At 42.2% G+C, this 14,477-nt stretch overlaps 1 protein-coding gene across 2 annotated transcripts in view; it reads left to right on the top strand.

The window, feature by feature from the left end:
- Positions 1-14,477, top strand: part of stau2 (staufen double-stranded RNA binding protein 2) — a 102,420-nt gene that overhangs the window by 26,210 nt on the left and 61,733 nt on the right. For both annotated transcript variants that reach the window (XM_022744236.1, XM_022744238.1), the window contains exons 7-11: positions 599-706; positions 7,198-7,410; positions 7,848-7,985; positions 11,633-11,761; positions 14,159-14,216. In XM_022744236.1, coding sequence (XP_022599957.1) covers positions 599-706; positions 7,198-7,410; positions 7,848-7,985; positions 11,633-11,761; positions 14,159-14,216 — 646 coding nt within the window. The remainder of the gene's footprint in view (positions 1-598; positions 707-7,197; positions 7,411-7,847; positions 7,986-11,632; positions 11,762-14,158; positions 14,217-14,477) is intronic.

Genomic DNA, 14,477 nt, shown 5'->3' on the forward strand with positions numbered 1-14,477 from the left:
CAGCAACAGCAGACACACTTTGATAACGCCATTGCGAAAGACTTTGCATCTTCAATGTAGCCTTTTTTTCCCCACAGACATGTCATCTGACATATAGGCGGTTGAACATTCTCCACAGTTATTCATAGTCTTATCCAATACATCTTTTTCTGTGTGTTTCTCATTTACTGGAAAACCATAATACTTCCAAACACGAATCTAAATGATGTCAGAGGCTCTTGCTCTCATTTGCATTCACCATAACAGCGATGCAAACTTGGTGGATGTTGCACTTTTGAATTTTAGCTGTAGTCATGGCATTCTTGACAGTTCATGAATAATAGATGTTACTTTACCCCCTGACAGTTCTCTCTCTGTGTGTGAGTGTACGTGTGTTTTCTTACATGCAGGTCAGAGGGAAAGGAACATCAAGTTTTTGAAATTGTGACTCAAGGGAAAATCTAATAATGAGAAATAGTACTATGACTTGTGTTATGAGCATGTTGATACCTATAACCAAGAAGCAACACAAGTGTGAGCAATAACAATCAGTAGGTCTTCTTTTACCACTTTGACCTCTGATTTATTTTATTTTATTTTTTGTGGCATTGTTTTCCAGAACCCAGAAGAGAAAGGGGAGACAGAGGAAGGCACTGATGCCAGCAAATCAGAGATCAGCCTGGTCTACGAAATTGCCCTCAAGAGGAACTTGTCTGTCAACTTTGAGGTGAGAAAGACATGACGTAGTTATAACACATATACCCACAAAAATAAGGCCAAGTGATGCTGTCATCATCGGGGCTACAGTAAATTGTAAGTCATGTGTTTCCTAGAAGTTATAACATGAATGAACAGGAAATGAGGATAAGGCTATGGACTGAGGGGGACATATGATTAGTCATGATGTAATCCCTGGGTTTGTGCAAGTTATAGAGCGGTAAGTATTACAAAAACTAAACAACTCATTAGCTCCGTGAGAAGATAAGACAGAAAAACTTGAAGGAGTCACACTGATAAGTCTTTACTCGCAATAATAATAAAATGTAATCTGTGTGAGGATGTGTGTTTATCCAGTTTTGCTTAATTTTTTTACATCAATGAGGTCACTTATCTCAAACGTGGTTAAAAAGAAATGTGCAAACAGGAATTCTTGGACGGATTACTGTTTTTTTTATGGCTTGTGGAAATTCTCATGGTTCTAAGTTCAAAATGTTCCCGGACTGATGTGCGACACTGAAGTGGATCCAGTGACTTTGTGGGTGACTCAGCTGATAAAGTAGTGATCAGTGTGGATCATCCGGCACTGCAAGTTTAAATAAATTTAGTATCCATCCTGTACTTTCCCATGAAATTAAATAAAATCTGCTTAAAAGCAATAAATAGACAAATCTTTTTCAAAACCTTTTCTTTAACAACTTGAACCAATATTCCTCTTATTTTATCCCCTGTTTAGTTAATATGTTTGATGGAAACATCACGTGTGTTATTACATTATTTCGCATACCAGTACAATATGACGCAATCCAATACAACAAGTAAGGTCTCTGACACCAGTTTCAACATAAACAGAGCATTATGAGGTTACCGAAGGTTCCACTGTCGCACTTGTGCTTAATATTCACACCTAAGATATCTTTTTTTAATGGCTTCTGTGCTACATAAAATGGCACATAAAATCTGTGCAGTATTTTGCACACATTTCTCTGTAATTCAACGTGACATGACCTCTGATGACCTTGGGACCTTGATGCCACACCCCATCCCTCCATCTCGCACAGTCCAGAGTTAAAAGTGTGATTTAATCAAAAGTCAGAATTCATAATTTAAAATTTGTATTTTAACTTCCGCCTTCAGTTTCATGTAGACATTTGGTATGCTCACCTGCGTGATCCATTGTGAGGGGCAGACAGACAGAGAGGCAGAGCTGTGGCCCGATGCTCCTCTCTGAAACAACTTCTGATGGGAGTCATTGAGACAATCTATGTTTTACAGCATCTTCCCTCAGGTTTTTCCTTACTCAAGTCTCTCTTGATCTCAATGAGGCTACCTGATTAAATAAACGTTGTATAAAATACAAGTCTATCTGCTGAATATCAAGCGTCAAATTACTTTAAATTCAAAGCATTATACACAAGTGCTTCCAGTTGGAGATGCTGTGCTTCAGTGCTTCTACTCTCTCGCATGTGCGTGGAGTCATTTGTCACACACCTGCAGCTTAAACTGTGACTGACATTTCCGCACTGCGAGAGATTTATCGTTTTTTTTTTTTTTTTTTTTTTTGGCGGGCTTTGGCAGACCCAGCGGCGTCTGATCTTTATTTATGAAAGATGTACACATCTCTTAAAACTTGAGAGAGAGAGAAAAGACTGTCATCGGTTCTTAAGAAGCAGCCCACCATTTCCATAAACAGCTGTCGGAAATCCTGGTGTGTGTATTACAGTAATGGATTTCATTCTCAGTCAGTTTACCACACAAACATGCAGTGACCATCAGAGGAAATGAATCTTAAGCCACCTTTGTGTTGGCTTGCTGGTTCAGACAAGAACATAGTCTTATTCACGGCTGCCCCTGGGAAAAGCTTTTGGCAGAGGGTTTGTGTCCTTGATAAACTAAGCTGGGAACTGCCCAGTGCTGCTACAATCTCCTGCTGGCATGTTCGGCTGGATATGATGCGGGTTAACTGCCTTACTCAGGGTTTTAGTTTTGCACAGTGAGACTCCTCTGGATGTTACAGGGAATCCTACCAGTGCTTTTTTAACCACTAGAGCCACTGCCCCCAACTTTTCTAAATCCACTAAGAACTCCAGTGTGTCCTTACATGACCTGCTGGGTCCGTTCTCCTTGGCTTTCACCATATCTTAGCTGACTCATCCAATATTCTCTCCCTCATTGCTCCCTCTTCTTCTTCTGCACTCTGCAAGGTGCCAAAAACAAGGGAGGCTCAGTTTACTCTGTGTGCCCCCTCCCTTCCTCCACAGAATCCCTCCCTTCCACCTCTCCTGCCATCATTCCCAAAAATCACACACAGGGCGGTAGCGTGTTGAGGCTAGGGGGATAGGCGGATTGGGGGTGAGAGGAAATGGAGACTGGGATGGAAGGAAGGGAGGGAGACTCTCCTCACTCTGTTGACTTTTCTTGCTAATAAGAGTTTACACAACATTGGAAAAAATATCTGGAAAGCAGTCCAATCCTCCCTTTTGCAGCCGCCCCCCCCCTCAAATCTCTCTTCTTTGTTCAAAAACACATTTGCTCATCAGAGCATGACATGGCCATCCTTCCTGGAACTGCTATTAATAATTTCAGCCAGCTAAATCTGGATTGATGTGATTCATTAGCTGTCATGTCTTTGTCATTGACAGCATTTACTCCACTTTCAATTTTAGTCCTTCTGAACTGGAAGCTGAGAGTGGCGTTGTTTTTTTTGTTTTTAAAAAAAGAAAAAAAAAAAGAAGCAGACCACAGCCACATTCCTCCAATCAGTCTCTCTTCTGCTCACTGTCAGTCTGGAGACTGGCTGTTCATTACTGCTGTCTGATGAGCAGTAAATCAGTAACTTCTCTCACTGTGCTTCCTCTCCCACTTTGTCTTTCTTTCACCATCTATCTACATCTCCATCAACAGCTAATATTCTTTGCCTATTTCACAAGTTATGATTTGTGGGCCCTCGTGTCAGCAGTGTTTTGCTGGATTTGCTCTGCCTTTCCTGTGCTGCAAATAAATTTCCTGATTTGAAGTAAGAAACAGAAAGTGGAAACAGTTTTGTTTCCTTAGGTGCCGTCTTTTTATTTTCGTTCTGCTAAAACCTCGTGCATGAAGATGTTCATTTTGTTCTCCATCTCTGCATATCAGTCACACCACATTTGCTTTCCTGTGCCATGTCAAACTAAACTGTCTGAAGGCCAAGCTGCAATCATCATCTCCCTCTCCTGGCATTACATACCTTTCTGTCCGCCTCATACTCCTGATAGCTCTCCAGCAGATTCATTTTCATCCTCAATCAGCATGTTGCGTGCAATATGCTCTCACCCTGCCACTACGCCGTGGCTGGAGACCAAGTATGAATTACATGTCTCTATGGGTCTCTTTTTGCCCATTGGTTCTATTATATTATAACTCATTAGACAAAGTTTGGCCTCATCTCCTCTCCTGCCATGTCACATCCTCTTTACCGTGTCTTCTTTGATGCTCTGAGAAGAAATGCTACACTCCCACACCCCCAGTCAAACTCTCATACTCACACACATATACACGCACAGTTATGCATTCATGGATCCTACACAGAACCATAATGGTCATCTCTCATGTGAACGCCGTTCGCAGCAGCCATGTTTTCACATCATCTCATCCCTGCCCTCACTGGGGCATGAAATTACTCGTGAGTCACTGCTAGCGAGTGTCTGCTTTCCCATCCCTCTGCAACGATGAGGGTCGCCGCCACCCTGAGAGGCAGTTGGCTCATTTAATCCGCCCGTCAGGCAATATCAAACAGATGTCAGCATCAAAGAGGAACCAATCTATAAATCACAGCTTGTGTGTTGGATCGGAGGCTCCTTTTCCAAAGAGGACACAAGAAAAGAGGGTCCGGGCCAAGAACCACCCATCTTACAAGAAGCAGCTTCCCTCAGGGCTTGTCCATCCACTACTCATCACAAAAGAGCCTTTCTTCCCTCTCCCAGTCCCGACCATTGTCCTGCCCTGCTCCCATAGCCTCCTCTTCCAGAGTACCTGAGGTCTCGCATGCACATATCCTCAGACTGCTCAGGGTATTAATGTCTCCATGAGAAGCCGAAGAGAAGGCCTCCCATGTTTGAAAAAGAAGAGATGAAGAGACAAGAAGAGAAGGGGACTGAAAAAAAAAGCGTTTCCTGTGTACAACCTGATCCTTGTCATTAGGTGGGAGACAGGTGTGTTTGTGTGTTTGTTTGCATGTATGTGTGTGTGTGTGTGGGTGTGTGTGTGTGTGTGGGTGTGCGCGTGTAAATGAATGAAAGTACTGAAATCCCATCGGTGTGGCGCAGATCCTGTGTCGTCTGCCAGGAGACTGACTGCAGCTCGTCTGCCGCCGTCCTGGGCCAAGAGTGTGTGACGTGTGCACAGATACACACTTTGTCTCATACTGTTTGTTGACTATACCATAAACCTATGAAGGCCACATTTGAGCTGTTGCTTTTTGTCCATAATTGCATGTTTTCACCTTAAACAACACATATGAATCTTATCACTGCAGCACTTGTCCATCACTTATTCTGCGGTATTTTTTGTTTCCAGTCTTTTACTTTGAAGGGAGCGTTCAGAAAAGGAAAACAAACATCAAAGAACACCGTCCTCGTTTCCATAACTTGAAGACATTGTATGCACTTGTGTTTGTGTGAGGAAAATAAGCCTTTGTGCAGATTCATCCTCTGGTGCAACACTGTTTATGTCTCAGCTACCCTACCATCTTGCTCAACCACATAAGCTGAACAGTTACACATGTTTAAAGGAGTCTGTGATGGACAAGGAGGGAGTGAACGCTTGGGTGAGTGATTGAGTACAGCTACAAAATTAGGACAGCTGAAGAAGACTCATCAGAGACTTGCATCTGCTTGTCCATATTTTGGTAGTAGCTCATATTTTTCTCCAAGTGACATAATCTCAGCTGACCAGTGGCCAGTGATGTGTAGCGTCATTATCAACACCATCAACAAAGATGAAACAGCTCAGAAATGGGACGTTTCCAGTCCCATTGAATGTTGTAATGCACGAGAAGCTGCCATGTCGTGTTTCCTTTTTCTGGTGATGAGCAAGACCAGAGCAGATCCCCTGGGTGGGAGAGAGTTTGGCTGTTAGCTTGGACAGCTAGTGCTCCAAGGCTTCTCTGCAACACACATCCTTACGTACTGTATACTTAAAACTCATTGTGCAGGAATGCTGACAGGCTAACAGGTACACTGACAGCAAACACGAGGCCCAGTGTCAGCAGTGTTAACAAGAATGTCCTGCAGTTACCTACTGAGAAAGTAGGATGAAGATACCTAAATTAAATGCAATTTTAGAGCAAATAAATTTTTTATATTCTGCAGTAACAGGCTGAGTGTCTTGTCTATGTGGTAGGAGTTATGGGCATTGATCTGTCTGCATAGATCTGTAGTTTTATTTATTTATTATTATTTCTGGATACATTTAACAAGCAATTGGGTTTGACCTTTCTTTGTTTGCTTTTCATCCACCAAACTTGCTTTGTCATTTTAGTTTAATTGAACAAAATACTAAATTCTGCAGCTATTGTTATGTAGCGGGGAAGGAGGGGTTTGCACACATTATCCTTTGTTCTCTTCAAGGACTGGTATTAGTCTGTGTTGATGTGTGAAGAATTCGAGGAATGCTCAAGGTTCCGCTTATCATTTTAATCTGTTTTATCGGTCACTGGGTTCAAATTAACTGTTTCTAGATTGCATCTGATTGCTACAATTTGTGCTTTCTGCACCACAAATTGAGCTCAAATGAAGGAGAGCGGGGGGGGTGAGTGGGTGGTTGGGTGGTGGGGGGTGGGTGGGTATGAGAAAATCCAAAGAAACACTTCCACGCAGCGTCTGTAGCTGGAGGGAGAGCGAGGGAGAAAGTCGGCGAGCTACGAATTGAAAAGGCGACCGCATTAGCTGAAAATGTACTGCTGGACTCAGTAAGTGAGTGAAACTTAATTCTTCCGCCAGTATGTTTTTCTAAATAAGGTTGGGGAGAACCCCACCTGCTACACACACACATACGCACACTCACACACTGTTCTTGGACTTCACAGGAAGTGGATGTGATTGCAGAAGCATGACCTAACGCCAGCCGGTGTTTGTTTTAGGTCTCCCAGGTGACCAGAGGCTAGAGGAAGGAAACTGAGCCTTCATCACTAGAGACTGTCATCTAGGAACATGTTACTCTTGATATGTGCGCTTGTGCGTCAGTGTGTGCGTGTGCGTGTTTTGTATATGAATAACACACGCGCATATGGGTGGGTAGCACTGTGACCATCGAGAGCAGATGTTTTGGACCACCTGGTGTAGCTGCTTGCAGAGCGCGCTGCACACACGCACTCACACATATCGTGCATAACAAAAACGCACACACATATTCAGATTCATTTTCTTGTCTTTTCTGCTTTGTCTCTCAAATGTCTGTTTTCTTTATATCTGGTATATATGGTGATTTTATTTACACAAGTCCCTCATTTCCACCTTGTGTCACCAGGTGTTGAAGGAGAGTGGCCCCCCACACATGAAAAGCTTCCTGACTCGCGTCACCGTGGGGGAGTTCTCTGCTGAGGGCGAGGGCAACAGCAAGAAGCTGTCCAAGAAGCGTGCCGCTCTGTCCATCCTGCAGGACCTGAAGAAGCTGCCCTTCATCCCCGCTGTGGAGAAACCCAAGACGCACTACAAGAAACGCACCAAGACCATCCTCAAGGTACTGCAGCTGCGGAGGGACAAGCAAGGGTTTGGGTGTAAAGGCAGGATATGGTTTCATTCTGTGAATTGAAATGGTCATGTAAATCGGAGACATTTTTGACACGCTGAAGGCATCTGTGTTCAAGACACAGTAAACTTCTATCACAACACCTCCTTGTACAGCAGAAATATCCAGCGGAAGTGTCACTGACATTCAAACAAACCTGTGAAATAAGATATTGTGAGATTATTTTTTTTTTCCTACTAATTTCCTGTGTTATCCTACTTGTCTCTATATCTTTTGCATCTATCTGTTGAATCTGATATCGTATCCTTTCCTTTCCTCTTATCAGTTAAGCTCAGGAGACTGCCAACAATTTTGAAAACACAATAAATGAATTTGAAAATTGGAATTGATCGCTCTCTCTCTCTCTCTCTTTCCTCTTCTTCTGCCCTACGGGACCAGACTATGGCCAGGGCATGAACCCAATCAGCCGTCTGGCCCAGATCCAACAGGCCAAAAAGGAGAAGGAGCCCGAATACCTGCTGCTGTCAGAGAGGGGGATGCCCCGGCGCCGGGAGTTCATCATGCAGGTAAATGATAGATTTGTTTGATAATCTTTTCAGTTTCTCACCTTTAGAGTATATGCTGCGACAAGAAACAGGTTTCCTGACAGTTTTAGCTAATGCAGACTAATCTAAATGAAGTGAGACTGAGATGGAGAAGGATGGGGAATTTATTTGAGCCCAGGAAAAACAGGAGCTTAATGATCATCTGCTGAATTTTACTGTAATGGATTAATCAAATGATCGGAGCATGAGTTGGTGGATGAAGAATATGGTTTGGAAGGTGCTTTATTACCTTGTTGGGAGTAGGTTCAAAACAGAGAACAAGCCAATAGCAATAACAAGAGTAAACCCTCTCTGTCTGGCCAAAGGAAGTCAGCAGCATTATATAACCTCTTTACACAAGAACACATGTTTCTTAGTTTCCTCGTGAGACTATGATCTGGTTTCCTATTTCTGTCATGTGTGCACTCCCAGGCCAATCCTGTATGCGACCAATATACTCCATGTTGTAGCACAAGGCCCGAGGCAAATAGGGTTTACATCATGAGTATGCATCAGGCCTTTGCTCTGCCTCCCATTTCTGCAGCCTGTTGCACCAACTGAACATACTCCCATGTTGTAACAAGTTAGTCTCAGACTAAACTCTCCGCTTTGGTCATTTGCACCATCTGCATGTGTGCTATAACACTACTAACTAGAAATTAGGAGACTTACAATGGAGACCTACAATGTTTTAGTAAACAGGAGAAAGCAGCATAGAATCTAACATATCTAACATACGATAAAGTGTTGATAACTCGATGATCATTTATAAATTGCTTCTATTGTTCTTTGATGTCTTTGATGATTTGCTGTATCACACACAGGAATGTGTTCGTAAATAATGAAAAACGCCAACAAAAACTCGATCTCTCTATCTCTGTGAAAGATTCTATTACAAGCAATGAAGTGATACCAGCACTAACCGACACTAACCGTACACGCAGAGTGTCATTTATGTTATGTTATAGAAACGTGTTTTTCTCGACACTTGCTTGAAGGAGGTGTACATTTTAAGAACGTTGTAACTTACCTGTATGGTGCAACCCATTTTTACAATTCCTCCACTATGTTCAAACAAAGCTAAACTTACATGGAGAAACAAAACTCTGAAACCATTAACCAGCTTTATATAGAAAATATTTATCGAGCTGTACAGTTCCTTTTTTAATACATTTTTTTTTTCTTTATCTGTTATCAGCTGCAAAGATTGTTAACAGTAACTGAGCCACCCATGTTTTTCATTGTTAACAGTATTAAGGAATAAAAAATGTGTTATTGCTTAATGTTCAAGTACATAATTGAAAGTTATCTTGGATATCAAAGCTTGTTGTACAGCTGTTTACAGCTTTTCACCACATATAAATAGATTTTACCTCTAGTACCATTTTGTATGTAGAAGATCGTTTATAATTTAGTCAGAAAGTCTGTTCTGTACACTGATGTAGTCTTGGATCTCTTTGTTCTCCTGCTGGCTTCTTTACTCTCTCTCTCTCTCTCTCTCTACTCCTCTCTCACTCACCCTCCCTGTCTCCCATCCTCCCCATTCCCCCCTGAAGAGTTCTGTTTAATATTCATTATTTTTATTGCGTGCAGTTAAAGCTCAGAATAGAAGAACATCCATCTTTACAGGCCTGTTTTTCTCGGTGGAGCAGCCAACTCTTTTATACTATTAAATTGCCATTTCAAGCTGTTGTTACTAGTAAAGAAAGCGCACAGACTGTCTTCTGTGCTTCAGAACTGTGGTGGTGTAGTAAGGGGCCAGTATTCATTAACAGAATAAAATTTCATGGTCTTGCTGCAGCAGCGACCTTTAACCCTTAACAAAGTTATGGATGATTTGCTGTTTATCACTAATCCAGTAAACAGAGCAGGGACTTTGTCTGAGGAAGGGATCTCATCACAGTTACCTTTTTTTCAGAGCTGCATTAGGTCATGTATAAAAAAGCCACATCATTACGAGATGACAGGAAAACAGCTTGCTATAAGTTATTGTAAACCTGGCGTGGTTTAGACTCGTCGCTGATACATTACTCTCAGCCTTAAATTTGAATCTGCCTAGTTTTTGATTGGAATTGACATTGTCTGTCTCTATTTAACCCCCATTACTTTTACAGGCTTAAACGTTAAAGCTTTCTTACTAACTGCCAGTCTCTCTTAGTACATGCATGCTAATAACTCACTTAATACAAGATTAAAGCATTATTCTGAAAACTCACAGACCCATCCCTTCAAATGAATGAGTTTTCCTGTTTCATTTAGGTTCAGTCATGCTTTGATGAGCTGTTCACCGTTAGCCATCGCACATCCTTTCAAACTGAACCTGATAATCAAGAACATTATGTAAAGTCAGGCTTCTTTTTAAACTGTCTCACTGTGAGCCATGTAAATGGTATTGCAGTGACCAGGTTATAGTCTAGATGTCTACAGTGTCTGTGGATGACAGAATGATTGAAAACTGCTTTACAAAGCAAAGTGTTTCACAGTCTCTTTTGGCAGAAAGGAAAATATAAAAATATGCAAAACCTGGACCGCAATCACGAAAGACATAATATAAAACAGACATTAAGCTTTGTTAATAGTGAACATTTAGATTTGAAGACAAGTGTAAGTGTTGTCTTTTGGTTGTTACTACTGTTGCTATAATCCGTTTGTGTCAGCATGAGTCAACCCAAGTCAGAAGTCTGTATAAGACAAACAACAAGTGGAGCTGGTGTAACCCAGTCCACTTAAACGTACGCGCAACAGTTTAACTGCAGTTTCTCTTTCTGTCTCTGTCTCTCTCAGTCAAACTCTCACTCTTTGTCTCTCTTTCCGTAAACCTTTTCTTTCATAAGACGGACAGAGCTTCTCTTAGCGTCAGGCATCAATTCGGCCTCAAACCTGTTCTCCATGCCTCTTTGATACACACATTAAGCCCTGCGAGTGTGTGTTCCTTTTGTGCAGTCCACTCACTCTTCTAAAATTTCCACATTGTTTCCCTCAGTAAGCAGCAGGGCTCAAATGAGTCTCTGTTTTTGGATCTTTTGTCTGAAGCCATCACTAGTTAGAGAAAAAGGCTCCACTTTGTGTCAGAAGCATTTGTTGGGGTGATCATCATTTACAATTTAAAAAAAACAAGAGTTGTTGTGTTTATTTTAGTAATTTCGTAATTTATTAAGGTTTTCTTTCTTGTTGTATGTTGTGGCCTACTTGATGCATTCAGGCGAGCACTTACTGAGCATGTCAGACCACTTTGAGTAAGTGCACTGAGGCCTGGCTGTTCACAGGGTTTGGCTCCCAGAATGTTATTTGTACAGTGTAATTGTCTGTTTGCATAACATAACGACGTCTGATATTCTCTTGGAAATATCTGCTTACATTCTGTGTAGACAGATTTAATGTTTTGGGATCACTGAAAAACAAACACTTGACTTGGAGCGTTTTTTGTGCGATGTAAATTGCACGGCTGACTCGACTCAGAGAGCGAAGCAAAGTGTTCTTGACTGAAAGTGTGAAAACTAGAGCAAAGGCAGGGATCTGAAAATGTTGCCTTTCATCTGCATATCTTTATTTCACGTGTATGCGCTTGTTGACACGTGCGTGTTTGTGTGTCTGCTCCTGTGCGTGTGTTTGCATCCGTGCACATGCAGGTGAAGGTGAATAACGAGGTCGCCACGGGAACAGGACCCAACAAGAAGGTGGCCAAGCGGAACGCGGCCGAGGCGATGTTGCTGCAGCTGGGATACAAGGCCTCCACAGTCCCGCAGAACCCCACCGAGGTACGAGCTCGGCTTTACTGCCGTCTACTGTATAACATGTATATTTTACAGCCAGTTTATATGCACGTGTCTCACCGTGGTAGGATGTATAACTGTTCGTTCATTTAAGCATAGGTGGTTTCTCACAGATCGTGTTCTGCTGAAGAAAAGGAGCTTAAGACTACAGCTTATGATTATTTTCGTTATTGATCAAGGAGCGTAGTTGTATGCACATCACACGCAGGGAAAAGGTTATTGGAAATCAGTGCACTGCCTTCAAAAACAGACAACGTGTCAGTTCTGGTCAGATCTTTGCTTGGTCAAAATGTTTATAAATGGATACCACACCCATATACAGTATATATAGTATCAAAATGCTGATTAGCCCTATAACAGGTGTGGTTAACCATTCAACTTGCAATTTATTCCATGAACACAACTCAAATAACTCAAAAATATCCATAATTATTACCGTATATAATTACATTATAATTACCATAATAATTAACTCTATCACTTAATCCAGCTGTTATTTTTTCAATTAATCGGTTAGTCTGTAAAATGTCATCGCAATTTCCCAGAACCCATTGTGACATCTTTAAATTGCCTGTTTTGTTTGAGCAACAGTCCAAAGTCCCAGTTTACAATCACATAAAACAGAAAAGTGGCAAATCCTCACATCAGAGAAACTGGAAATGATTGGCTTTTTTGCCTCAGAAAAATGGTTGCTGCTTAATTTTCACTCCGTTAACTAATTGATCGATAAACTAATTGTTTCAGCTCCAGTCATGATGACTTCAGCATCATTTTTTAAAGATGTGCACGCATGCACGCACACACTGAAATGTTATGTAGGACGTTTTGCAATTGGTATTCCGGACGTGCTACCAGCAGGGTTTGCGCATTAGTGAGTACCTGTGCAGCTGTAAGCTGAAGGATTACATAAAAGACATTCAGTGCACTGCCCTTATTTTGTCTATACACTATCTCATCTCTATAGCCCTGTGGCGATTCAAGAAATACTGATCTTCAGTCGATTCTCTGATTTATCAAGAGTCCCAGTGCTGCTGACCTATTACATAACCTGTTCAGCTCCTCTGAACCGAATGTGTTTTTCAAGCAGCCATTGATCACCATCATCTTTATTCACCTCGTTGGTTTTTAAGCTCAAGGGAACAGATACAGATAGAGATGATGTTACATAACTAGGAATCAGAAACCAGGATTTATCCAGCGCTCCCCAGACAGCTCATTAGTTAGATATGTGCTGCTGCATATATCTTATTCAGACAGCCATACCATACAGCTAAAGGACGACACATTGCTCTTATCAGAATGACTTTGAAATTGAGTCGTATCCTCCAAAGAAACCACAACCCAGTTTGCAGTCAATGTATCCCTTTGCCTTAATCCTCATATTAAACAGTCAAGTATTCAGTCTGGTCTGTTATGTAGTTACCCCTGAAAAATTTCTAAAGCTTCAGCACATCACGCCTTTGAAAGTGCTGAACCCTCTGCACACTGAAAATGCTCTAGCTGCAGGTGTCGACAGGGAAATGTCAAATGTTGCACACAAGTTATTGAATTTCTGTTTGCATCATTGCATGTTTTATTTGTCAGCCCTATAAACCACCATGTTTTGATGTCTAAGGTTTCGGATAAATGAGAGTCTGCTGTGCTGGAAATAAGCAGTGAGGCCATTTCTGGTTACACTCACGGCAAGGAATATTTAGACAGAATGGAGTTAGTGGCTGATACATGGCTGTGCATTGGTTTGACAACTCTGAAAACATCTTTATAAGAATTAGTTGGGCGCCCTACTTCTCTTTAGATCCTTAGACAACCCCGAGCTCTGCGGAATAATTAAACAAGATCCTGTTTTGTAGGACAGGTTGTCTCTCTTCAGATCTCTCTCTCTCTCTCTGTCTCTTCCCTGCCTCCCCTTTTGTTGGCAGCTCTGTTGCACTACATTCCCACCGTGGGACTGTGGGTGATCTGTGCTAAAGTGTAAAGAGACTTTGGGTGGAGGGGGGCAGGTGGGTTTAAAGTGGGGTGCATTTGTTTACAACCATGTCATCTCCTTAACTGTCACACACATCAGAAATAATTTGTTTTTCTGTTTCACACACGTGTGTTTGTGGCTGTGTGTGTTTGTGCAGGCACACACGCATACCACAGAAGAAGTAACACACTGAATAGGAGCCTTTTTTAGTCACTGAACATTGACAACCCCCTTAATTAAGTAGCTGGCCTAGACAGACACTAGGCTCCTTAAGCATCCCCTCCTGTGAGCGCTCGTCTCTTTGTGGCCCAAACAGTAGGAAGGAACTTGTCTGACATGCGTGAAGAAGCTGTCTGTTCAAGAATCTACATCTCTCTTACCTCCCCCTTTCTCTCCGTCTCTCCGCATCACTACAGATGGACAACAAAGGCTGGAATGGACAAAAGGCGTCTTTTACCGAAGCGACAAGTAACAGTGAGTATCCGCACGTCTCCCTGTGTCTCTCTCCATTTCCTTCTCCTCCTCCTCTCCGTCTCTCCATCGTTCCCTCTATCCTGCAGGTGGTTTTAGCCGACAAGATGGCCCGGCGTTTAATCTCTGTGACTGGTCAATGGGCCTCTGACTGTCAGCTTAATCGGCCGTGCGTCCTCGTGGGGAGCCTGCGAATTCAGGCTCATTCACACAGGCTTACAGGGCCAGCACACTGAGGCCCTCCAGGGAGTCCCCCCACTGCCT

The sequence above is a fragment of the Seriola dumerili genome, unplaced genomic scaffold, assembly GCF_002260705.1.
Source record: "Seriola dumerili isolate Sdu_G_001 unplaced genomic scaffold, Sdu_1.0 BDQW01000079.1, whole genome shotgun sequence".
NCBI classification, from domain to species: Eukaryota; Metazoa; Chordata; class Actinopteri; order Carangiformes; family Carangidae; genus Seriola; species Seriola dumerili.